The sequence below is a fragment of the Chrysochloris asiatica genome, unplaced genomic scaffold (genome assembly GCF_000296735.1).
Source record: "Chrysochloris asiatica unplaced genomic scaffold, ChrAsi1.0 scaffold00202, whole genome shotgun sequence".
In the NCBI taxonomy this organism is placed as follows: domain Eukaryota; kingdom Metazoa; phylum Chordata; class Mammalia; order Afrosoricida; family Chrysochloridae; genus Chrysochloris; species Chrysochloris asiatica.
This window is the reverse complement of record NW_006408720.1, coordinates 5203457-5229197: the sequence shown is the minus strand read 5'-3', so window position 1 is coordinate 5229197 and position 25741 is coordinate 5203457. Positions and strand designations below refer to the sequence as shown.

Genomic DNA, 25741 nt, shown 5'->3' with positions numbered 1-25741 from the left:
AAAGTCCCATGGGCTGCCAAAAGAACCAACAGATCTGTGTTGGAAGAAGTGCAGCCAGAGTGCTTCTTGGAGGCCAAGATGGTCAAACTTCATCTCTCATACATTGGACAGTTTGTCAAGAGGGACCAGTCGCTGGAGAAGGATATCATATTTAGTAGGGTGGAAGACCCCCAATGAGATGGATTGGCAAAGTGACAGCATCAGTTGGCTTAAGCATGACAATGATATTGAGGTTGGCCCAGGATCAGGTAGTATTTAGTTCTGCTGTGCATGAGGTTGCTATGATTTGGTATTGACTCGGTGGCACCTAACAACAACAACACTCTATCTGACAGTGTTTTGCTGCTACTCATAATGTTTTCAGGGGCTAACCAGTCTTAAGTGGTCTGTCCTGTCTTTCTTCCTAGTCTGTGTTAATCTGGAACCTCTGCGGGAACCAGTCCATCATGAATGACCCTGCTGGTATTTAAAATACTAATGGCACAGCTTTCAGTTTCACAGGCACCACAATATGACAAACTGACAACAGAGTGTGCTTTTATTCCGAAAGCATGGTGATGTTGGTGGTGATGGTGTGATATGGAGTAGGTTCTGGCTCATAGTGACCCTGTAAATGGTTTTCAAGGCTGTACATCTTTGGTTGTGGTAGTGGTTATGTGCCATGGAGTCAGTTCCAACTCACAGAGATACTTTATGGGATTTCTGAGGCTGTAAATCTTTACAGGGGCAGAAAGCCTTATCTCTCTCCCACAGAACTGCTTGTAGTTTCTAACTGCTGACCTTGAGGTTAGCAGCCTGACTTGTAAACACTACATTACCAGAGCTCCTTCCCAACTCATAGCTACCCTGTATAGGGTTTCTGTGGAACTGTTGGTGAGCTTGAACCACCGACCTTGTAGTTCAAACTGACTTTGAAGTTCAGTGCATTAACCCACAGCATCACACCAGGACTCCTCCCCAAAGCACATTGTTGTTAAGTGCCTTGGAGTCGATTCCGACCCATAGTGACCCTGTATAGGGTTTCCGAGGAGCAGTTGGTGAGCCTGAACTGTGGACCTTGCAGTTCAAATGGCTTTGCAGTCTGATGCATTAACCCATAGTGCCACATCAGGAGTTCCCAAAGCATAGGAGAGCATAATTACAGCTTTCTTTCCTAAATATGCCTTTTCATTTTTCTTTATTAGACTTCAGCCCATGTTGTTAAGTGCCACCAAGTGAGTTTTTATTCATTGTGACCCTATCCAGGTTTTCTGAGGAGCAGCGGGTGGGTTTAAACCACTGAACTTGAAGTTAACACCAGTCCAGTGCTTATCCTACAGTGCCACATTAAGACTCAAGTCTACATTGAGCTTTACAAATGGAACAAGACAGCCATCTGAATTAGAAGAGAGTAACGGCTGCCTTCTCCACCAACACAGGCATGGGAATATGCCATGAATACATTTTTGTTGTTGTTAAATGCTGTTGAGTCAGTTCTGATTCACAGTAACCTTGTATAGTTTTTCCAAGGAGTTGTTGATGGGTTTGAACTGACAACATTGCAATTAGCCATCCACTTCTTATCCTACATCACCATCAGTATATATTTAGGTATTGAATCTATCAAATGTCAGTTTACCCTGAGCTTGATATGTTCTCAGAACCTCATAGAGATGTTCAACTTTCAATATTACTGTCAAGGGTCCCATAAACACATTTTCCCCCTCTAACTTCATTGTTCCTCTATCTATAGTAAAACTGATAAATTACCTCTTCTTTTCCAATATACAGCATTGTTTTTTCGTATGTCAGAATTATTCAATAATGGCAAATTCCAATGCTTCAGACTAATAGTATTTTCTTATTTCTTAAAATGTCTGTGACATGGTTGGTTATTGGCTAATGATATCCTTAATTGCACTTGCAGGAGTATATTAATGATTTAAATGGAAGTTTTAAATTTAATGCTGAGAGATGTTTCCCAGCTCTCCCTAGCCAAATCAAATATACTATTGAAACAGCTTATTGCAATGGGAATAGTTCATATTTTCAATTCTGTTTTATATAGTATTAAGGATTAGTTTTCACTTCTCACTAAATATTAATGATTATATTATATAAAATAAGGAGCTCTGGTAGCGTAGTGGTTACAAATCAGGCTGCAAACCTCAAGGTCAGCAGTTCAAAACTACCAACTGCTCTGCGGTAGAAAGATGAGGCTTCCTGCTTCCATAAAGATTTACAGCCTCAGTAAACCTGTACAGGGTCGCTATGAGTCGGAACCGACTCCACAGCATATAACAACAACAACAATAATATATAAAATGGAGTGTGTATTAAATAAGGATGCAGCTGCTTAAGCTGATAACACCAATCATTTAAAATATCATAAACCTGAAAGAATTATACCTTTTTGTATTTATGCCACCAGTCACATACTAATTCCAGTGAAAGCATTATTAATAAAAATCTAAATAATTGTGTATCTAGTTCATTAAAAATCCAATAATTTCTAAGCTAGTGGTTTTATATTGACCATCAACTATGTATCAGATGCTTTTGTAGGTTATGAAGATAAAGTGATGAAAATAAATTAACATTTTTGATTTCACAGAATATTATTCCCAGGAGATAAAAAAGAAAGAAAGAAAGAAAAAACAAAACAAAACAGAAAAAACATCATATATCAGAAGGTTTCAAAAAGATCGTGGGACTTTGTAAACAATTTACCATAAAAAGAAAAAAACAAATGTAGAAATAAAAGATTCATGGAAAAATGAGATTCTGAGATCATGAAAATTTTCCATGACATTTTGAAGTCTCCTCCTGTGTTGGTGAGTAAATAGGACAAGCAAAGTACATTTGTCCTCTAAATGTAGCCAGCCATTTGTGAAGAATCAATCCTGATATAACAGATTATGCATTTAGTAAATGATAACCCCAGCAACACTGAACTTCTGATCTCAGGACTGGAAGAAAATGTGATTAGGAAAACCTTAGATAGCCTTTGTTTTAAACAGTAGCTAAACTGACATGTTAGGAAGAAGACAGAGAATTACAAACAGAAACTCACATACTAACATAATAAATGAAGCGCTAAAAACAGGAAGGATGACAAAGGGAATGGCTAATAATTAGGTTACCAAGGAAGAACTAAAGAAAAAACCTTAAGAACAGTTGCAGTATGTGGGCAATAAATCATTATAGAAGGTGTCAGTGTACAACTTGAAACCTTACCAACTCTTAATTGTAAGGAATTATACCAATAGTTCAACATAATTGAGGAATGCATTTTTTATTATGTATAATACTTAATTTAACTCTAGTAATCTCAACCATTTATTTACAATGTATAATTGCTTACTAAATCACTTACAGTGTAGTACTTTAAAAGATTTAAATGGATAATTGAAAACATCTACTCATTCACCAATTCATTCATTCATTTATAATATATTTACTGAGCTATTTCCTTAAATCTGTTACTTAGCATGAATTGTCTTCAAAAGAAACAGCGTCCATGTGCTTGTGAAATTATATTTTGATAGGATAGTCTACCAAAAATATCGAAGGAATAAATTTACTCAAAAAAAAAAAAATGTAGTTTGAAGAAAAGTCTTAAAAATGGATTTCATGTAGGGAGGTCAATGAGAAGGAGCCATGGACAGAGAATCAAGTGTGGGATTTAGTTATGTGAGGGTCTGGGGTAGAACTTTCCAAGGAGTTTAAAAAAAAAAAAAGGGATAATAAAGACCCTAAGGCAGGCATGAGATGGCTGTGGTTAAGAATAATGACAACGCCATGATGGCCAACAAGACTGAGAACATAGTATGGTCAAAGACATAGAAATTGCCCAGATCGCATGAAGAACTTCAGGTTGTGACTAAGAGCCTAGGTTTTATTTGGGTATTAAAATACATTTTTCCCTAACATCTTGAAAGGCAAGAAGATAAGCTTCCAAGAAGCTGAACAAACTCCAGGCAGGATAGACCCCAAAAGAAAACCAACAAGACATATCGTAATTAAACACTCCAAAATTAAGGACATGGAAAGAATCCTGAAAGCAGCTAGGGAAAAATGAAATGTTACCTTCAAAGGAAATCCAATAAAATTAACATCTAAAATTTTGCTTGTTTAGAGAAGAGGAATAAGATGATTTTATTTTTCTTTTAAAAATAAAATCATTCCAGGAAAATACAAGAATATGGATTTGTGTAAATTAAACCCAAAATAAAGACGAATAACATTTGGAATATTTTCAATGGTATTTCTTCTTGTATATTTTCTTACCTAGATATACTGTTTAACCTTGATATACAGATAGAATAAACATGGATAAGGAATACAACCCTAAAGCACTCGTTCCCTGATGTTACTCCATTCAATATCCCCTTGTTCACTTTGAACAAATGCCTCTTGCTCTAAATACAGGTTCCACCTGAGCACAATAAAGTTTTCTTAATGTTATACATAATTTGTTGCAACCCAAAGTCAAATACCTTTGTACAGTCAGTAAAACACAAGTAAACATCTTTCTGGTATCCTGTTTTCACTCAAGGTTCATTTGACTTCACCATTGATATTCTTATTCCATAAGCTCATCTGAATCCACTTTGAATTTTGGACAGCTCTACATTGACGCACAGCAGCGACCATTTTTGCAGTGTCTTAATTTTACATGCATATAATATTAAATGAAATTGTTCTATGAGTTTTGCAGGTTGTATTTCTTTGGGATGGGTATAAATATGGATCTCTTCTGATTAGTTGGCCAGGTTGCTGTCTTCCAAAGTTCTTGGCACAGTTCTTGGCAGAGTTGTTGGTGTCAGTTTGTTGAAACAGTTCCATTTGGATTCTGCCAATTCCCTAGAGTCTTGTCTTTCACCAATGCCTTTAGTGCAGCTTGGATTTCTTCCTACAATACCATAAGTTATTGGTCATATGGTCATATGGTACACCTTGAAGTGACTGAACATTGATCAATTCTTTTTGGTACAATTGTTGTGTATATTTTTTCCATCTTCTTTTGAGGCTTCCTGCATCATTCAATATTTTGTCCATAGAATACTTCAGTATTGCAAATGAGACTTGATTTTTCTTCAGTTCTTTGTAGTTGAAAAATACTGAGCATGTTCTTTCCTTTTAGTTTTCTGACTCAGGTCTTTGCACAGTTCATTATAATACTTTATTTTCTAGATCTGACCTTTGAAATTCTCTGCTCAGCTCTTTTACTTCATCATTTCTTCCATTTACTTTAGCTTACCTACTTTCAAGAGCAAGTTTCAGTCTCTTCTAAAATCCATTTTGGTCTTTTCTTTCTTACCTGTCTCTTTAATGACCTTTTGCTCTCTTCATCAATGATGTTCTTGATGTCATTCCACAATTCCTCTGTTCTTCAGTCACTGGTGTTTAATGTATAAAATCTGCTCTTGAGATGGTTTCTAAATTCAGGAGTAATATACTCAAGGTCATTGTTTGGCTCTCCAGTACTTGTTTAATTTTCTTTAATTCCAATCTAAACTTTCATATGAACAATTGATTGTCTGTTCCATAGTTCGCCCCTGGCTATGTTTTGGTTTTGATCATGAGCTTCTCCATTGTCTCTTTACAAAGGAATATTCAGTTTGATCCCTGTATGTCCCATCTGGTGAAGTCGACATGTTTAGTCTCCTTTTAGGTTGTTGAAAAGAAAATGTATTTACAATAAATAAGTCATTGTTGTTGTTGTTGTTATGTGCCGTGTAGTCGGTTCTGACTCATAGCGACCCTGTACAGGGTTTCCGAGCTTGTAAATCTTTACGGGAGCAGAAAGCCTCATCTTTCTCCCCCGGAACAGCTGATAGTTTCAAACTGCTGACCCTGAGGTTCGCAGCCCGATTTGAAACCACTATGCTACCAGAGCTTGCAAAATTCTATCATGCAATCTCCAGCATCATTTCTATCATTAAGTCCATATTTTCCAGCTACCTGTCCATTCTCTTTGCTTCCAACTTTTGAAATGTTCTTTATGACAATGCATGTAATACCATTTATCTTCTATTTATCTTCTATTTATCATTCCTGGAATAGTAAACTATATGATTATCTGATTCAAAATGGCCAATCCCAGTTCCATTTCAGTACACTAATGCCTAGGACATCAAACTTTATAAGTTCCATTTTGTTTCGACGACTTCCAGTTTTCCTAGATTCATACTTCATACATTCCCATTCTGGTATTTTAATGGATGTTTGCAGCTGTTTCTTCTAATTTTGTACCGTACCTTATCAGTCAGTTAAGGTACAGAAGCTTTGATCAGTGTGTATCATGATCATCAATTGTATTTTGAAGAGGCAGTTCTTTTCCAATCATATTTTGAGGGCCTTCCAACCTGAGGGGCTCATTTTCCAACCCTATACTAAACGTTAAGGAGCTCTGGTAGTGAAGTGGTTACGAATAGGGCTGCGAGCCGCAAGGTCAGCAGTTCAAAACTACCAGTGGTTCCGTGGGAGAAAGATGAGACGTTCTGCTCCCGTAAAGATTCACAGCCTTGGAAACCCTGTACAGGGTCGCTATGAGTCGGAATCGACTCCATGGCACATAACAACAGCAACAACAATACTAGACATTATTCTACTGTTATTGATTAGGTTTTCAGTGGCTAACCATTGAGAAGCTGTCCGCCTTCCCTTTATCTTTGCTGTCTTAGTCTGGAAGCACCACTGAAACCTGTCCACCATGGGTGACTATGCTGGTATTTAAAATATCGGTTACGTAGCTTTCAGTATCACAACAACACGCAAGCTACCACATTACAACAAACTGAGAGAGAAATTTTGGTGGGAAATCTCTAAGGACAGTTTACTATGTGAGATACTGGTAGGGTTACTATGTGTCAAAATTAACTCTATGGCACCTAATAATAATAATATATCTAATGTAAAAAATGTTTATTCATTAAAGTTCTCTAAGTGAAGATGATTATTCTCACAGATAAGATTTTATATACAATAAACTCTAGTCCAACTATCTTTTGTTGCTTGCTAAAGTTGTGGTAAGAGAGATTTTTGTTTGTTTTTAACACTTAATGTTTTAAATTGTCAGACAAAGGATGACATCTAAATTTAAATAACAGAAACAACAAAGATAATCTTGAATTTGCCAGTGATTTTCCCTTTGTTATCTTTATTAAATTTATGTCTCTGTAGTCAATGTGAGAATTAATGGATGAAATGTTTTTTTTCTTTTATAATTTCCTAAAAAATATTTTGCGGATAGACGTTATCCTTGATTGCTCTATCAGCTATCTTACATTTTTCTTCCTTGCATATAAGTATTAGGGTTTTCATAATTTTATATGTTTGAAAGACTGGGTCTAATTAATTACTAAATTTAAATTCTCACATCAGCAGGAAAGTTGAAGGTAGGTTATATAAAACTTTTTTTTTTTTTTTTCCCCTTGTAGTATTTAATAGGTGCTATTCCCACCAGTCCTGGTGTGACTTTGTGAGCTAATGCAACAGACTGTAAAGCCTTTTGAAGTGCAAGGTCAGTGGTTAAAGCTCACCAGCTGCTCCTTGAAAACTCTATACAGGATCACTATGGGTCAGAACTGTCTTGACAGCACTTAACAACAACAACATTCCCACAGGATATCCAATTTCAAGTTATTACTTTTTTCCCTCCATGTAGTTCATGATCATGTTGCCATGTCTTACACTAATTATTCTGTTCATTTTATGTGATACAATTTTTAACAAAATCAAAAAAAAAAAAACACTGTTGATGAAACTGGAGTACTGGTGTGGCACTGTAGGATAAGCACTGGATTGCTAACCACAATTTTGGTGGTTCAAATCCACAAGTCAATCCTTGTAAACCCTATATAGGGTTGATATGAGTTGGAATTGACTTGATGGTACTTAACAACACTGATGAGACTAGCCTCCAAATGCTCTGTTCAAATAAAATTTTAATTTCCTTCTAAGATATCTATATCTATCTATCTATCTATCTATCTATCTATCTATCTATAATCTTTTCTTTGTTGTTGTTGTTGAGTGCTATTGAGTCAATTCCAACCCACAGCAACCCTGTATAGGGTTTCCAAGGTGAGCTTGAACCACCAACACTGCAGTTCAAATCACTTTGCAGTCTGATGCATTAGCCCACAGCGCCACACAAGGACCCCATTATAAAACATTACTTTTTCTTGTTAAAAAGTAATAATGAATTTTTTTCATTCATTTTTTCAAGTGTGATTACATAAGAATACACTTTTTTTCTCTACCTCTAATTCAATTTAAATACAGTGTGTTTTTTTAAGGAAAATATTGATATTGAATAATTTTTATGCATATTATCCTGATTTATTTATTTTAGCCATAGCCAAACCTTGAGTCACTTAAGCATAGAAGTCACATTGTTTCTTTCCACAAAATTAGACATTAGTCTTTCACTGGGGATCACTGAACATCTGGTTGTTGTTTTAATTGTAGGAAAAAAGACTACAGATTATTTTGTAAAAGCATATTTATCTTTTTATAGCCTATAACATTAAATAAATAGATCAATCACTGATTAAATGAAAGTGAAAAACAGCTTGTCCCTACTCAACCAGACTTTTACTGTATTTCACTGTTATTATTGCTGTTATGGGCTGTCTGTCAGATCCAACTCATAGCAAACCTGTATAGGGTTTCTAAGGAGTGACTGCTGAGTTTGAACCACTGGCCTTGTGGTTTAAACTGATCTTGCTGTCCAGTGCTTATCTTACAGCACCAGGGCTGTATTTCACTAGGCCTGTCTTTTATCTTCTTCAGGCTTTGTTTCAATAAGGTGAATCTAACACAAAGAAACATTCCAAGTTATAGTGGTAACAGATACTGTATTATTAGACTAAAGAAAAAACAGGGAATGTATGTTTATGGAGGGGGAAGCAGGGGGAAGTATGAGAAAAATGTATCTTCTATGAATATCCTGAAATATATTAAAATAGCCCTATATGTGATGATGGAGTCTTGACATGTTGCTATAGGATAAGTGCTTGATGACCGCAGTGTTGGTTTGAACCACAAGGTCAGAAGTTCTGATCCACCAACCACTCCTGGAAACCCTATACAGGGTCGTTATGAGTAAGAGCTGACTCAATGGCACTTATGGTGTGACAAACACTGGTGACTCTATAGTGTAGGCACTGGATTGTTAACCACAAGTTCATCAGTTCAAACCCACCAGCTCCACTGCAGAAAGATGATGCTTTCTGCTCTCAAAAAGGTTTACAGTCTCTGAAACACTATATGACATTATTAAGGTTGGCCCAGGATTGTGCAGGGTTTCGTTCTGCTGTACCTAAGGTCGCTATGAGTTGGTACTAACTCGATGGCACCTAACAACAACAACAACAATATAACTCAAATGCATCAAGTCTTATATTGTCTTCTTTATGCACTGTCCAATTTTAAAATACGTATGAGGTTATTGAAAATATTAAGACCTGGGTCAGGTGCACCTTAATTCTCAAACTGACATCTTTGCTCTTCAATACTTTGAAGAGTCTTGTGTAGCTGAGTTGCCTAATGCAAAATGTTCTTTGATCTCTTGACTGCTGGTTTCATGAATGCTGATGGTTGATCCAAGCAACATCTGCAGTTCAAACCCACAAGCTTCTTCTCAGAAACCATATAAGGGTCCCTTTGAATCAGAACTGACTTGATGGCACTTAAGAATAATAACAGACACATTTTTATCCCTTTGAGGCTTTCCATATTCATGGAAGAATGACCTTGTAATTAAATGAATTACCTTAAATGACTATAAAGCAGGGAGCCACCTTATTTTGGAAGTACACAATAAGCAAAATGTTTCAATAAGTGTGGATTAAGAAAGGAAAGAAAAAACAAAAGGTTGTTTCTTCAGTTGATGTGAAAACTCTCAGGACCTGCTAGTAAATAAGAAGAAGATTATAAATGTTCCATTCATAGTCATTCATAGTCAAAGAGAAATATCATGAATTAGACCAGAGAGTGCTGGCTGAGTCTATTCACAGTTGTTGCTGTTGTTATTAGGTGCCATCAAGTCGGTACCAACCCATAGCAACCTTATGCACAACAGAACGAAACACTGCCCAATCCTGGGCCAACCTCACTACTGTTGCCATGCTTAAGTCCATCGATGCTGATACTAAATAAAGAAGTATATAGAAGTGTATAGATTTGTGTGAACTGGATTCTTTTGACCCAATATGTGACTTCATCTTGATATCACTTGGGAACTGCCTATGATTTTGACATATGAAATCTGAATTTAGACTTCAACACAGAAATTTTGTGATGGGCACATTTATGTATAAGCCAAAAGTGCAATGCCTATAGCAAGTGGACAGGCATCCATTGTGTCTGTTGAGATGAGTATCCAACAAGAAAACTGCATTTGTGAGAACTAACATAAATACTAAATTTTTTGGAACTAAACTCCTGTGGTCTTTAGACATTTCCAGAATAAGATAAAGGGGAGAGGCATGTTCTGTCTGATAAAGACTGACAGGAATGTTTTGTAATTTCCCACAACATCTAGAAGAAAGTGTTTTTCAACGAAGTTTGATAAGCAATTCATAATTGCTGTGTATAACCAAGGAGTCCTGGTATGGCTCTGTAGGATAAAGTACTAGGTCTCTAGGTCGATTTGTACTGCAAGGTGGTTCAAGTCAGAACCAACTCAGCAGCATTTAATAACAACAATACATAGCCAAACATTAAATGAAATTTCAGGAATAACTGTCCTATTAAGTTCACATAAAAAATAAACAGATATGAGTACTGCATGTTAACTATGCTTACTTGAGCTCCTTTTGAGACTCTAAGAGTTAAATTACCAAACTTCTAAATGATCATGAAAAGACTGTTTAGAAATAGAAGAATGAAAAAGGAACTTGAGAGTCCTAAGAAAAAGAAATATCCCAAATAAAACAAGTAATTATAAAATTATTTGATTGTTGCTTGGTAATAATAATGATACTAATGTTGTTGTTGTTGTTAAGTGCCGTCGAGTCGGTTCCGACCCATAGCGACCCTGTACAGGGTTTCCGAGGGTGTAAATCCTTACGGGAGTAGAAAGCCTCATCTTTCTCCCGCGGAGCAGCTGGTAGTTTCGAACCGCTGACCTTAAGGTTCGCAGCCCGATTCGTAACCACTACGCTACCAGAGCTCCTACTAATGGTAACTAAATAATATCATTACCATCACTGCTGGCTAAGAAACTTCACCAGTATTCATAAATACTAAATGGCAGCAGAATAAGATTTATGGTAAGTGTTTGGTAAAAAGAGAATAAAGAAATGAAATAATAATATTTTCATTGTTCCATTCATTCTAATCTGATTGGAAATAAATTTAAACATAGACTAATATTGTGCACTCATCAGTTTGACTCTACCTAGTTTTTCTAATCAATATGGTCAGGGGACTGATTTGTGAATGGTATCACTGCTTTGGCCTCTTCCCAAAGCCAAAGAAAAGAAACACAGGCCTGTCAAGGCCATGACATCAAAGCCCAGCCAGCAATGGAATGGTCTGTTTAAGCATGTGTGTGTGTATGTGTATATATGTAAGTGTGTGTGCCAGGGACAGAGGGAAGAAGGTAGGATGAAAACAGAAGGTTTGACTCTGAATAACAAACTATTTTCTGTATCTGAAAATGAATTTTCAAAATATTTAAAATGGCATGACTTCAAATATAACAACCTTCAGATCATTATTGCTTGTAAGATCATGTCTCTGTCACTACTTATCTATCTATTTAGAGTATTTTCTGATGTCAGCACAAAGAGGTTTACATAGAAAGGGTGTTGTATAATGTTTCTGAAATAGATCAATAGATATATTCAAACGAAACTTGCTTCCCTGTCTGTTGCTTCCAGTAGACGTAGACGCAACAATGACACATTTATATAGAGTCACTGTGCATGTTTACTATGGAATTAATGAAAAAAGCTGTTGCTGTGTCATATACTAGCTATTTTTAAGCTTTGGGGATGTGCCAATGTGTCATGTAAATGTTTCCACTTGTTAAAATCTTTAAATGCCAAAACATGTGCTGTATTATTCAGGCATATTTTTTTTCTTCAGGATTTGAAAGTAATTTTGACATGAATTTAATTAAACCCTCAAATACCACCCTTATGTTTTGTAGATTGCCATCATAGCTAAATGCCATAGTTATTATTCTGAATACTGGAAAACACACCCATCCACACCTACACAGTCTTTTATATTTCATTAAAAGTGCAACTGATGTGGGCCAAAGCAGTAGTTTTCAAAGGAAAATTAAACAATATGTAGTTCCATTGCCTTACATACTTATTTCACACTAATATATCTGTATTGAAGGTAAGTAAATGTGGGGAAACCTACATGAAATTAAGGGCTTTAATCATTCACAAAATTGCCTGTGTGTGTTTCTAATCTAGAGCTCTTTTATATCTTTAATATCCTAGGCTTGTATAGAAGCAGAAGAATTGCAATGTCCAGATAGATAAAATTAAAATGAGAACTTCTGAAATATTTTTTCTACTGATAATATTCAACTTTATTAAAGTCCACCAAATACTGTGTCTATATCTATGTCTAATTTGTGTCTCTATCTATCTTAACTACTGGTGTGGCACTGTAGGATCAACACTGGCCTGTGAATCACAAGGTTGGTCGTTCAAGTCCACTAGCATACAGGGTCACTATAAGTAGGTCACTATAAGTGACTCAAAGGCATGTAACAAAAAGAACATCTACATACTTATCTATCTATCTATCTATCTATCTATCTATCTATCTATCTATCTATCTATCTATCTATCTCTCTATCTATCTCTCTATCTATCTATTATGTGTAACTATCTGTGGAGTATATATTTATTTCTGTAGGAAATTTATAAGAATTATTTCCTGAAGTCTTTCTGTAAATCCTGTAGCATTTTGAACATTTATAAGATTAATCAGACATCTGTAATGTTGTTAGTTTCAATTAATTACACTAATGCTCAATTAGAGTCATAAAGATGCTCATGCATCTTTCTCATTTTTTAACAGCACTTTCTTGTTTTTTAGTTTAAAAAAGAAGTGATTTAAATGAAATAAATGCCAATAACCCTGGAAACATCCAAATTGCCTAAGTCATATCCCAGTGATTGGCAGATACATTGATTAAAATATACAGCAAGAAAATTAGATATTTTTTAATGTATTCATATTAGGTAGGAAATGTTTGATCTCTTCCAAATGTTAAAATCATTAGCTTTACCAAATAAACTCATTACATAGATCAAAAATACAACTTAACACAATGATTATTGTCAATATTACTATATTATAGTCCCATATTGCTGTTTTTAGTTACAGTTGGCTCAATTCTGACCCACAGTGAACCCATGTGTGCAGAGTAGAATTACTCCACAGAGTTTGCAAGGAAGTAAATTACCAGGTATGTCTTTGGAATAATTCCTGTGTGGATTCAAATAGCCAATTGTTAAGTTTGCAGTAGAGCACTTAAAAATTTGTGCCATCCAAACACTCTTTTTCTTATTTAGTTGCCATTGAGTTGATTCTTGTCAGCACATATGTATCAAGCAGAACTGTTCTATAGGGTTTTCAGTGTTATGACATTTTGGCAGCAGATCACGAGCCTATGTTCTGAGGAGTATCTGGGTGTGTATATGTGTGTGCATATTTATGTACATATATTGTTGTCATTAAGTATCATTTCTTCGTTTCTGACTCACATGACCCTGTATAGGGTATCCAAGGAGCAGGTAGTGGGTTTGAAACACTGACCAGTGGCTACCAGTCTAGTATTTATCCTACAGCACCATACCAGGACTCCAGTCATTCACTTCTTAGTGTTCTCCACTTTTATCAATGGATTCATAAAAATACTGTTTATTTGGTTGAATTATTTAATGCCCATAAATTCCATATTCAATTCACTAGCAATTTTTGTCAGACCACTAGCAGTTTGCACACTTTTTATTACTTGCACTTATACTATCTTGGAGGAGCTCTGGTAGCGTAGTGGTTACGAATCGGGCTGTGAACTTCAAGGTCAGCAGTTCGAAACTACCAGCTGTTCCGTGGAAGAAAGATGAGGCTTTCTGCTCCCGTAAAGATTTAAAGCCTAGGAAACCCTGTACAGGGTCGCTATGAGTCGGAATCGACTCCACGGCACACCACCACCACCACCACCACCACCATACTATCTTGATCCACCCCACCATTGTATTTATTTAGGGCAACTACAGTAGGTTCCAAACTGATCTCTCTACTTCTACTTTGCACCTTTGTATTAATAAATTCTAATCTCTCCATTTTAGCCAGATTGATCTTTTATTAAATTTTTGTAAACCTGTACATTTCTCTGCTCAAACCCCTATTATTTACTTCAATAAACTCTTCATTACCTTCCTATGGTCTCTAGAATAAAATTCAGATTATTTATCATGGCTTACATTAGTCTATGTGTTCTAGCTCATTTTTGTACTTCCTACCTCAAATTCAACAACTTTTCTGTAGCTTATTCTGCTAGGCCACCAATGTCTATATGCTATTTCTCAAATACCTCACATTCTTTATTTTTCTAGAAACTACATATATACAATATCCCTTATCTGTAACTCATTTCTTAGAGATATGACTTCTTCCTGTTTCAAATTAAGATCTCTGTTCAAAATCCTCAACTCCAAGAGATTTTTTTCTGATCATCTTCCTACCCTCTTTATCCAGCTATTTTTGTAACATTCAGTACTATTAAATTTACCAAAATAATTATTTGTTTACTTGCTATTATCTCTTTCATTCAACATAATAGAATCACTATATAGCAACAATCCAATCTCCTTCATTCACCAAACAATGTTCAGAATGGTACTGGCATAAAGACTGATTCAGTCTCTAACATTAAGTGAAAGAATTAGTGAGGATGACTTCTCAGTACTGCTGTAATGAAGCCAGTACATTACCAGGCATGGCTGTTGATTTCCTTGAACCTAATGTGGTTGAGCTGCCTTAAATTTTTATGTGCTACTAAATAGTACCTGATGTGGAGTCCTGTTGTGGCTCTGTGGGTTAATGCACCAGACTGCAAAGTCGTCTGAACTGCAAGGTCGGCGGTTCAAGCTCACCAGCTGCTCCTTGGAAACCCTATACAGGGTTGCTGTGGGTTGGAATTGACTCGACAGCACTTAACAACAACAAATAGTACCTGAAATTCTGGTGTGACACTGTTGGATAGGCCCTGGAATGCTAACTACAAGGTCAGCAGTTCAAACCCACCTGCTTCTCGGAAACCCTATACAGGGTCTCTATGATTTGGAACCCAATTGACAGAACCTAACAATAACAAAAACAAATAGTAACAAAGGTAGGATAAGCACTGGACTGCTAACCTCAAGGTTTGTGGTTCAAATCTACCAGTTGCTCCTCAGAAAATCCAATACAAGGTTGTTATGAGTTAGAACAGCCTCTATGATACTTAGCAATAACAACAAATAGTATTACGTTGTAACTGTCCTAATAGCCATAAATTAGATAAAAATCAAACTGTGATAATATTGATGTCAAGATGTTTAATACTATACTTTTTCTCTTCAATAAAATAAATATAAATAAATAAATTTTACCCTTTAATCATGAGATAATGTCCATCTTTATCTACTATGCTCCTTTTTATCTTAAAGTTTATTTTATCAGAGATTAGTATTGCCACTTCTGCTGGCTTTTGATTGCAATTGGCTTGATATATTTTTTTCCAACCTTTAACTTTTAGTCTGTTTTTGTCCTTGTGTGTAAGGTGTGTTTCTTGCAGACAGCATATTGAAGGATCTTGTTTTCTTATCCATTTACCACTCTCCGTCTCTTAACTGGTACATTTAATCCATTTATATTCAGTGTAATTATTGATAGGTATGAATTAATTGCTGTCATTATGGTTTTTGCCTTTTGGGTTGTGTGGTGCTGCTGGTTTCTTTGTTATGCATGTTTTCTGGTACTGGGTTTGTGTTTTTGTATTCTTTCTTGTCAGATTCTTCATAATTCTAATGTCTATTAATTTTCTTGATATGCTGTGAAGTAATAATTTTCTTTGCAGTTACCCTATATTCTATTAAATTTTTCCTTCCACCATTTAGAACACTCTATTTTATCCTGCAATCTACCTGACCTTCTCACCACCTGGATTCCTATATTTTTATCTTGTTTCACATTGCAATTGTTTAGATCATAAACTGACCTCATAGTTTCCTCTTAATTCATTCTTATAGTTTGTTCTGTTCTGGCTGCTCCCATTTGATGATTAGTTCCAGGTGGTACTGCCACTCATGTCGATCTCTGGTTGTTGTCTGTTCTTGTTGGCTCTCAGTCCAAAGAACTCCTTTTAGGATGTTTTGAAGTGCTTGGTTGGTTTTGGCAAAATTCCTTAGCTTGTGTTTATCCTGGAATGTTTTTATTACACCCTTGTATTTGATTGACAACTTTGCTGGGTAGACAATTCTTGGTTGGCTGTTTCTTTTTCCTTTCAGGGTTTTATATATGTCTCTTCATTGCCTTCTTGCCTGTATGGTTTCTCCTTGGAAATCAGAGCTTAATCTGATCTGCTTGTCTTTGTAGGTAACTTCTCTTTCCCTAGTTGCTTCCATGATTCTATACTTGTCTTTGATTTTGGAGAGCTTGATTATGATATGTCTTGAAGATTTTTATTTGGGATCTATCCTTCCTGGGATTTACTGAACTTCTTAAATGCTTGTCTTTTTGTTTTTCAGGATGTTAGGAAAATTTTCTTCCAGCAGCTCTTCAACTGTCTCTGCTGTGGACTTGTGTGATTCTTCTCGTTCTGGAATGCCAATAATTCTTAAGTTATTCCTCCATGCTGTCCAACATGTATGTTAGACATTCTTCAGATTTTTTTTTTATCCTTTTTTCTGCTTGTTCTTCTATCTTAGCAGTATCAAGAGATTTGCCTTCCAGGTTGCTCTTCTGGCTTCCATCTTATCTATTCTACTTCTTTCCCCTTTCTTATATTTTATCATTAATCATTTGGACCTCTTTTTGCAAATATTGAATTGTTTTCAATGAATATCTATCTTATTTGATGGTTTCTGCATCTCTTTCCTGACTTCTTACTTATTTTTCTCATACTCCTTTTGGAGATTGGTTCTTGCCTGGATGGTGGGATTTTACATTGTGAGTTTGCAACTTGGCTATATGACCACAGTTGCTTTCTCTTCTTAGGTAATGTAGGGAGATAAAGAGCCCCCTGAAGGTAAAGAGGAACCAAAAACAAAATAACAAGAGCAAAAAAACAGTTTGGTATTACAGTCTTTAATCACATAAAAGCAAAGAAATGAAAAGAAAAGAAAAAATTGTAGCAAAATATGAGTTTGACTTTAATGTCCCTTTCTCAGCCAGCTTGGGTCGTTTTGGGAGACGGTTCTGTTTTAAGCAGTTCCAGGTGACTATTTCCACTTCTGCATTTCTGGACCCAGAAATCTTTGCTCAGCAGATCTGTGTTCATGTGTAGTAGAACTTGCTTGCGGGTGGTGGTTGTCTACTCACCCAGAAACCCTGTCTAGTCACCAGAGTGGAGGCACACCACAGTGAGAGAACAAAGAACAGAGAAAAGGGGAAAAAATAGAATGTCCACAGCTTTATCTCCAACGATTGTCAGAAGTATGCAATTGAAGCACTTCTCTGACCCTTCTCTGGCTCTGTCACGCCCAAGATGGCCACTCCAGGAGCCGGCTGGGTGCCACTGTTCAGAAAGCAACACTTCTTGCCTCTGTTACAAATTCCACTGGTTGCAATCCTTCGAATTTTCTAAATATTCCTTTGTATGTAGTTCAGAGTTCTGGGACCATCCCCTGAACTTGCTTCATCCGGTATTCTGTGTTGTTGCTGGTAGAGCTTTGCACCGCACATCTCCCTAATCTGCCATTAAGCCCCGCCTCTTCCCCAATCCATATTTTTGACAGTCTACCATTTTTACTGACACTCTACTTCTCCAAGCATGATGTCCTTCTCCAAGGACAATATCCTTCTTGGTACAATATCCAAAGAATGTAAGTCAAGTGTTGCCTTCCCCACTTCTAAAGAACATTCTGACTACTTATTCCAATGCAGATCTGTTCAATCTCTGGCAGTCCATGGCATATTCAACATGTTTTGCCAAAACCACAATGGAAAGACATTAACTATTATTTTATATTCCTTTTCATTGTCCAGCTTCAACATAATTCAAAATAATATGGCTTGGGACAGGTGTACCTTAGTCCTCAAGGTAACATACTTCCATTTTTTCTCTCTCTCTCTCTCTTTTTTTTTTTTTTCTAACATTTTCATAAGGTCTTTTGCAGCAAATCTACCCAGTACAATAAATTGTTTGATTTCTTACATGCTGCTTTCATATCATAGCTTCCAGTATCATAACACCATGGAAGCTTCCAAAATAAAACAATGGCAAAAAGTGGTTTTGATTTTTTTAACTAACATCAAATAATCAATATTGCTAATTATCCATGACTTTTTCATTTTTCTGGATATTTCTAATCTCCTTTATTTATTATGAAATCCTCCAAATATTTTTTTTTCACATAAGTATCTAAATGATAGCAACATGTAAAACTTTAAACATTTACCATTCCTTTTAAAATGTCTATCAAAAATACATTATCAACTGCTTCTGAAATCACTGTGGGTGCTTCTCAGAAAGAGTTTTAAAAGTGAAATATAAATCAAACTAATATAGAAGTAATTCCAATTGCATTTTCTAGAACATTTTATTTTAAGCCAAGGAAAAGTAATAGATATTTCTCATCTTCTTGTTTTTCAAAGAAATACAAAAAAGGGAATATTAACTAGATTAAAATGTGATAGTCACTCTGCGTAGCTTAGTGGTTATAAAATTGGGCTGCTACTCTCACATTCAGCAGTTCAAAACTACAAGCTGTTCCACCGGAGAAAGATGATGCTTTCTACTCCTGTAAAGATTTACAGCCTCAAAAACCCTGTGCAGGATCCCTATGAGTCACACTTGATTCCAGGGCACATAACACCCTAACCACCACTAGTCATAAAAAAGTGTTCTTCACTTTTCTGTGTTTTGTAACTTCTAGAAAAATTATTTGTACTAATAAATTGGTCTCTTTTTAATCAGTTAATACTGAATATTGTGTTCAGAATCAATAATAAGCAGACTGTGTATATATCCATGTTGTTGTTGTTGTTAAGTGCCGTCGAGTTGGTTCCGACCCACAGCCACCCTATATTAGGTTGCCAAGGAGCAACTGGCGAGCTTGAACCACCGAACTTGAGGTTTAAACCGACTTTGTGGTTCAGCACATTAACCTATAGCACCACACCAGGACTCCATATATATCCATGCTGTTGTTATTAAGTGCTGTCGAGTCGATTCCGACCCATAGTGACCCTGTATAGGGTTTCCAAGGAGCAACAGGTGAGCTTGAACCACCAACATTGCAGTTCAAAAAACTTTGCAGTCTGACGTATTAGCCTACAGTGCCACACTGGGACTCTGAATATATCCATAGCATATATTAAATATAATATTAAACTAAAGTATTTGTTTTAAATTTTAAACTAAAACAAAATGCATAAAACAAACTTATGACTATCCGAGTACATAAAAGTAAAATTTAATTTCTCTAAGAGACACCAAAAAATAATTTGATAGAAAATACTAAATATATTAAGTAATCTACATTTTATCACCTTTACAGTTCTCCTCCTTTTGTCCCCAGAGTGGAATTGCAGTAAGTTTCATCTCTAATTGCAATCATAGTAGAAGAGGGTAAACAAACATAAGCTATTATATGTATTTCCAAACTCAATTTAAATACTTTTTCTTAAACCTTATGTAAAATTATAAATTAGTTTATAATCTGGAAAATGAAATTCTGTAGCAATATCAGGCTTCTAATATTACACTATAAAATTAGAACTTAATGGAAAACATGTGCAACCTCATACTTTCATGTCTAGGAAATTATTAAAATTAAATATGTACAGGTATGGAAATTAAGGAATAAAAGCCAATCATTAATTCTTTTTCTATTCTACTGGCCATAAACTGTGATAAAAGCATTATTGATTTTTCAAAAAATGTCACAAAGAACAAGATTGTTTTTAAATTTTGTGAAATATTCATGTGGAAATTATTAATAAAAAGCCATTCAGTATCATCTCGTTCCTCATAAATACAATTAGGTATTCTGGAATATACATTCTTCTCAATGTTATCTATAGTTTTTCATGATCCACATAGTAGAAAGCTTTCACATAGTCAATAAAGTACAAGTAAACATCTTTCTGGTATTCTCTTCTTTCAGCTGATATCATCAATATTTGTATGTCTTCTTCTGAATCTGACTTGAATTTCTGGCAGTTCTCCACTGATGTACTCTTGTAACTGTTTTTTAATTATCTTCAGCAAAATTTTTTCACATGTAATATTAATAATATTTTCCAATGATTTCTTCATTCTAATGGATGACTCCTCTTTGGAATGGGTGCAAATATGAATCTCTTCCAATCAGTTGGCCAGGTTGCTGTCTTACACATTTTGTGGCATAGATGAATGAGCATCTCCAGGACTGCATCAGTTTGTAACCCTACACAGGGCCACTATAAGTCAGAACAACTTGGCAACATTAAGTACCATAATAAAATATTTGCTGTCAAATAAATGCTACTACTTTCTATATTTTTTATAACTAGTTATCTCATTATAAAAATCTGATAATAGAAATATATTAGAAAAATAATCGTATTCATAGGTATTTTGTACAATTTATTTATAGAGTCCTAATGTGGTACTGCAGGATAATGCAAGAGACTACAAGGTCATTTTGAATTGCAAGGTCGGTGGTTCAAACACACCAGCCTTTCCTCGGAAACCTTATCGGGGTTGATGTGGGTCAGAACCAACTTGTTGGCACTTAACAACAACAGCAATCCATAATATCAGAAATCATAAATAACTAAAAGTTATTAGTAAATTCTGATTTTCATTTAATTGCCATTGAATGTACTTCTGATTAATATGCAGTTTTAAAAAAATTATACATAAGACTCTCATGTACCATTTATTTAGTTTATCCCCATGGTAACATTTTGCAAACCTATGATACATTACCATTGATATGGAAAGAATCAGCAATATTATTCAAATGTCCCCAACTTTACAAGTATTCATTTGTTTTGTGTGTGTATGTATGTGTGTTTGGAGTCCTGTAGGTTAATGTGGCAGACTGCAAAACCTTTTGAACTGCAAGGTTGGCAGTTCAAGCTCACCAGCTGCTCCTCGGAAACCCTATACAGGGTTGCTATGGGTCAGAGTAGACTCAACGACACTTAACAACAACATATGTGTGTTTATGTGTGTATGTGTATAAGGATTTGATAATGCATTTAAGATAAATTTGTTGTTTTTGTTAAGTGCCATCAAGCTTGTTCCAACCCATAGTCATCAATATTCTTCTAAGAAAGGCATCCGCAAAATTTCTATAAAGACCAGATTAAAAGATTTTAGGTCTAATGGGTCATACGAACTCTGTTGCAAATACTCAATTCTGCCTTTGTAGTGCAAAAGTACACAAAGACAATACCTAACCAAGTGAGAGTGGCTGTATTCCAAAAAGATTTCATTTTATAAAAATAGGCTGTGCGTTTATTTGGCCTATGGGTTTTATTTTATTGATCCCAGTTTTAATATTGCCATCATCGCCTTTTGCTAGATCTAAAATTAGCAAATGTGTTTGCATTACATTGATACTGCATTTTTGTTTGATTTTATATATAAATAAATATCAACTCTTTGGAGTTCCTGAATTTACTATCTTTGGTGCTGTAGAAAAAACACTGGAGTCCTGTAGTGGAGCTGTAGTGTAAGCAGTGTGCCATAAGGTCAGTTTGAAATGCAAGGTCGGCAGTTCAAACCCACCAGCTGTTCCTCTGAAACCCTATAGAGAGTCAAAATCAACTCAGTGACAATTAATAACAGAACAAGACTAGACGGTTAACCGTAAGGTTGGTAGTTCAAACCCACCAGTCATTCCTTAAAAATTCTATACAAGGTTGCTCTTAAGTTAGAACCTACTTGATGGAACTTAACCAAAACAGTAACAAGGACTAGCATTGGAAACAGTACAACCTGCCAAAATTACACAGAAAAATTAATTCACAAAAATGGATTTTTTGCCATAATAATAATTACAGTGACTCTGCTATACAGAATCTTTTACATACAAAGCATAGCAAAATACACGCTAATAAGATAGGTAATTTTTTGTTCAGTTCTGCTGTTTACTTCCCATGCTGAAATAAAATCATATTATAAGGAAGATGTATGTTAGGCAAAACAATCAAACAGCAGATGCACAAATTTTGAAGAAATTCACAAATTCTAAATGAATAAATCAGAAAGATAAATGGAAATTTAATTCTATGTAGTATGAGAAAGTATTTATAAAACTGTTTTTGTCTCAAGCCGATCCTGTGGGTCAAAAGACTTTGCAGTCCAGCACATTAACCCACAGCTCCATACCAGGACTCCATTTATAAAATGGTTACAATAAATATTATTTTTATAAGTAGGAAGGAAAAATTTAATATTTTAGACTATTGTTTTATGATGTAACCATATAGGGCAGACAATATGTATCTCTACGTTGATTTATTTAGTTTGCATTTTGCCTATACATCTGGCTACAAAGTGGAATATTAAATACATCACATTTTTCCCCCACATATATATTAACAATATAGAGTTGCACATAGTAAGTTACTTAACGTTTGGTTCACAAAACCTCAGTTGTAGAATATGATTCAAAATTAATGTATTTTTAATTATTTATTTACATATTATTTACATAGTTTTCTTTATCATGTACTTGTGAGATTCAGTGGAATATTTCCATTCTACAACCTTAAATCAAATGGGAAAAGAAATGTCGTTCTGTGAATTTCAAAGAACAGTGTCAGTAGGACCAATTTTACCTACTTGTAAAATAAATATAATTGAAGAGTAAACTAAATATTTAAGTAAAATAATAGCTATCCTTTCACATAAAATTGTCTTACATGTATTTAAAGTTACATAATACACTATAATAAGGCAATTATACACGCTGATCATTTTTCTCCAATTATGTGAAAGGCCTTCTAATCACTATGTAACTACAACCTTGCACCTTGAAAAAAAATACACACTTTTTTCTCCCCTTAAAAATAATACTTTATCAGGTTTACAAATAATTTTTTAACCTTTAATCTACATTAATAAGTCAAGAAATGAAGGGAAATAACATTATATTTCAGCCAAAACTTTAAGAATGATAATGTCAAATATATTTTGAAGTATAAACATATTTCTGGAACATTCTGAGACATTTAAGCATGAAGACAAGTATTACAAATCAGGTTGGTCTTGGCCTACTAGAATGATAAAGTTTATATATATATTTGCACATTAGAATTTCAGGGCTAGTCAGGACTATTAACAAGAATATATCCTCCAAAGCAATAATAAAAAATATGTAATTCTATAAATATGCAAATGATGCTAGAACTGCTCAATGATTCATTTACATAGCATGTTAAGATAATATACCAAATTAAGGATATTACATTAAATTCAGCAATACTTTCACATAAACAACAACCCATGTTTTCAGACTACAAAAGTAAATGTCTATTCTTTAAATTTTTAAACTCTTTTTGTCTCAGATTCACTAATTGACTTTAGCATGGGTTCATCATAGTTATTTCAATGGATATTTATGGGTTACATATAATTTGAATTAAGTGGTACAAACTGAAATCACCATTTTTAATCAGGAAGAAATGCGATGCTATCACAGCAGGACCTGGCATTCCCTAGTCCCTCAGTTCCATTCCAGGTGCTTTTCACCTGGTAGATTTGGCCTTTAGATGAAATTGGCCACTCTGTATCCCTAGGATAATGGCCATGATTGGTAAGCCATATGGTACAATGCTGCAAGCTATAGTAAATTTTGAGTCATATTTTGGCCAGCTTTATTCTTATAACTGAACGACCAAATTATAATCATGCAAATTGCTATCTACTTGCTATTTATTGGTATAATTATGCCCAATTTTTTTCTTTATTTTCTAGACACTTGCAGATATAAAATCATGCTAGAGTTTAAATTTAAAGGCACTAGTTGAGAAAAGAAAAGAAATGGAGGAGAATGACACTTAAATGTCACTCTTTACTTACCTCTAAAGAAGCAGTCTTCATTGTGAACAATGGTGATCTTCTGTTTTTTCAAGCAGGCTGCTCTGTGTACTTCACAGTGATTTTCATAAAATTGTCCATCAGATCCACATACAGGTTTGTAGTGCCGTTTGCAAAACTCCATGCAGGTACATTCTGCTTGCCCCATCTCTCTGTTGATAACACAGTGTCTTCCCAAACCACAGTACTTATTTTCACAAGATCCCAAAGGGCCATCCTGAATCAGAAATCCTGACAATAAAGAATAGAAATAATTTTAAATCATATGTCCAAATAATATGTGCTTTTCAGAATATCAGACACACACACACAAAAACTGAGATAATTATAGTATGATTCAGTTTCGGTGGTTATTTTCACTGGTTGCGGGGCTTGTTTCAGAATCTCTATTAACGTTTTCAAAAATGTATTCATTCAGAATTTCCTCCCTTTTCCTCTCATTACCTTGAGTCCACTTATCTCACTTTAGGCCTAAAGAATAATGTGGTATTTACAGTTAATGCCTCCAGAATTAGATGGCTTGAGTTCAAGTCCTTATTCTACTTCTTGCTAGCCTTTGTCTTTGGAAATTACTTCTGTGTGCCAGATTGCCACATCTTTAATGTGGGGTTAATTCTATTCAACATCTTTAGAATTCTACTAATTATTACTTAAAACAATCCATACAGAGAACTTTGAGTTTTCTGTGACAAATGTTAAGTATATAATAAACATCAAATCTTATACTAACAGATTTTGGGAATAATGTACGGCTTGTAAAAATATTAGGCACAAAATTAAAGGAAGAAAATACAGTGAATAAATGTGTCCTGAAAAGATCTTGGTAGGTTCTGAATGCTGACCCATTCTTGTTTTCACCATTACCACTTGGTAATTACTTATGCGTTTCATGACAAAAGATCAAATCATGAAAATTTAGCTCTTTTGATCACTTGTTGAATATAACTATGCGAAATTACATAAGAAAACATAGATCCAGTGGTCTTGAGCTAAGAAAGAACTAAACGATGCCATTTCATTTAGTTTTCCACAGTAAATTGGGCATTTCTCCTTTGAGCATCACTTTATCTAGAAATCTAAAAAGATTGGCAAAATGAACACGAATGTGAATATATTTTTATTTGGGAATATTGTAAAATAAAGATTAATCTATCTTTTCAGAGACCACTAACTGCATTACACTTTTCTAGTCAAAAGTTTTTCAGCATTTACAGATGATATTTCCTTCTATGAAATATACATATATTATTAATGACACTAATGTAATATAATATAATACAAAATACTATGTTGTAGTTGTTAAGTGCCCTTGAGTCTATTACAACTAATAGTGACCCTGTATAGTGTTTCTAGGAGCCTCATCTTTCTCCCACGGAACAGCCGATAGTTTTGAACTGCCAACCTTGAGATTAGTAGCCTGATTTGTTTGTAAACACTACACTACCAGAGCTCCTTATAATATATATATGT

General features: G+C 34.9%; 1 protein-coding gene across 3 annotated transcripts in view; it reads right to left on the bottom strand.

The window, feature by feature from the left end:
* FSTL5 (follistatin-like 5) overlaps positions 1-25741 on the bottom strand; it is a 1065399-nt gene that overhangs the window by 694986 nt on the left and 344672 nt on the right. For all 3 annotated transcript variants that reach the window (XM_006872516.1, XM_006872517.1, XM_006872518.1), the window contains exon 3: positions 24254-24502. In XM_006872516.1, coding sequence (XP_006872578.1) covers positions 24254-24502 — 249 coding nt within the window. The remainder of the gene's footprint in view (positions 1-24253; positions 24503-25741) is intronic.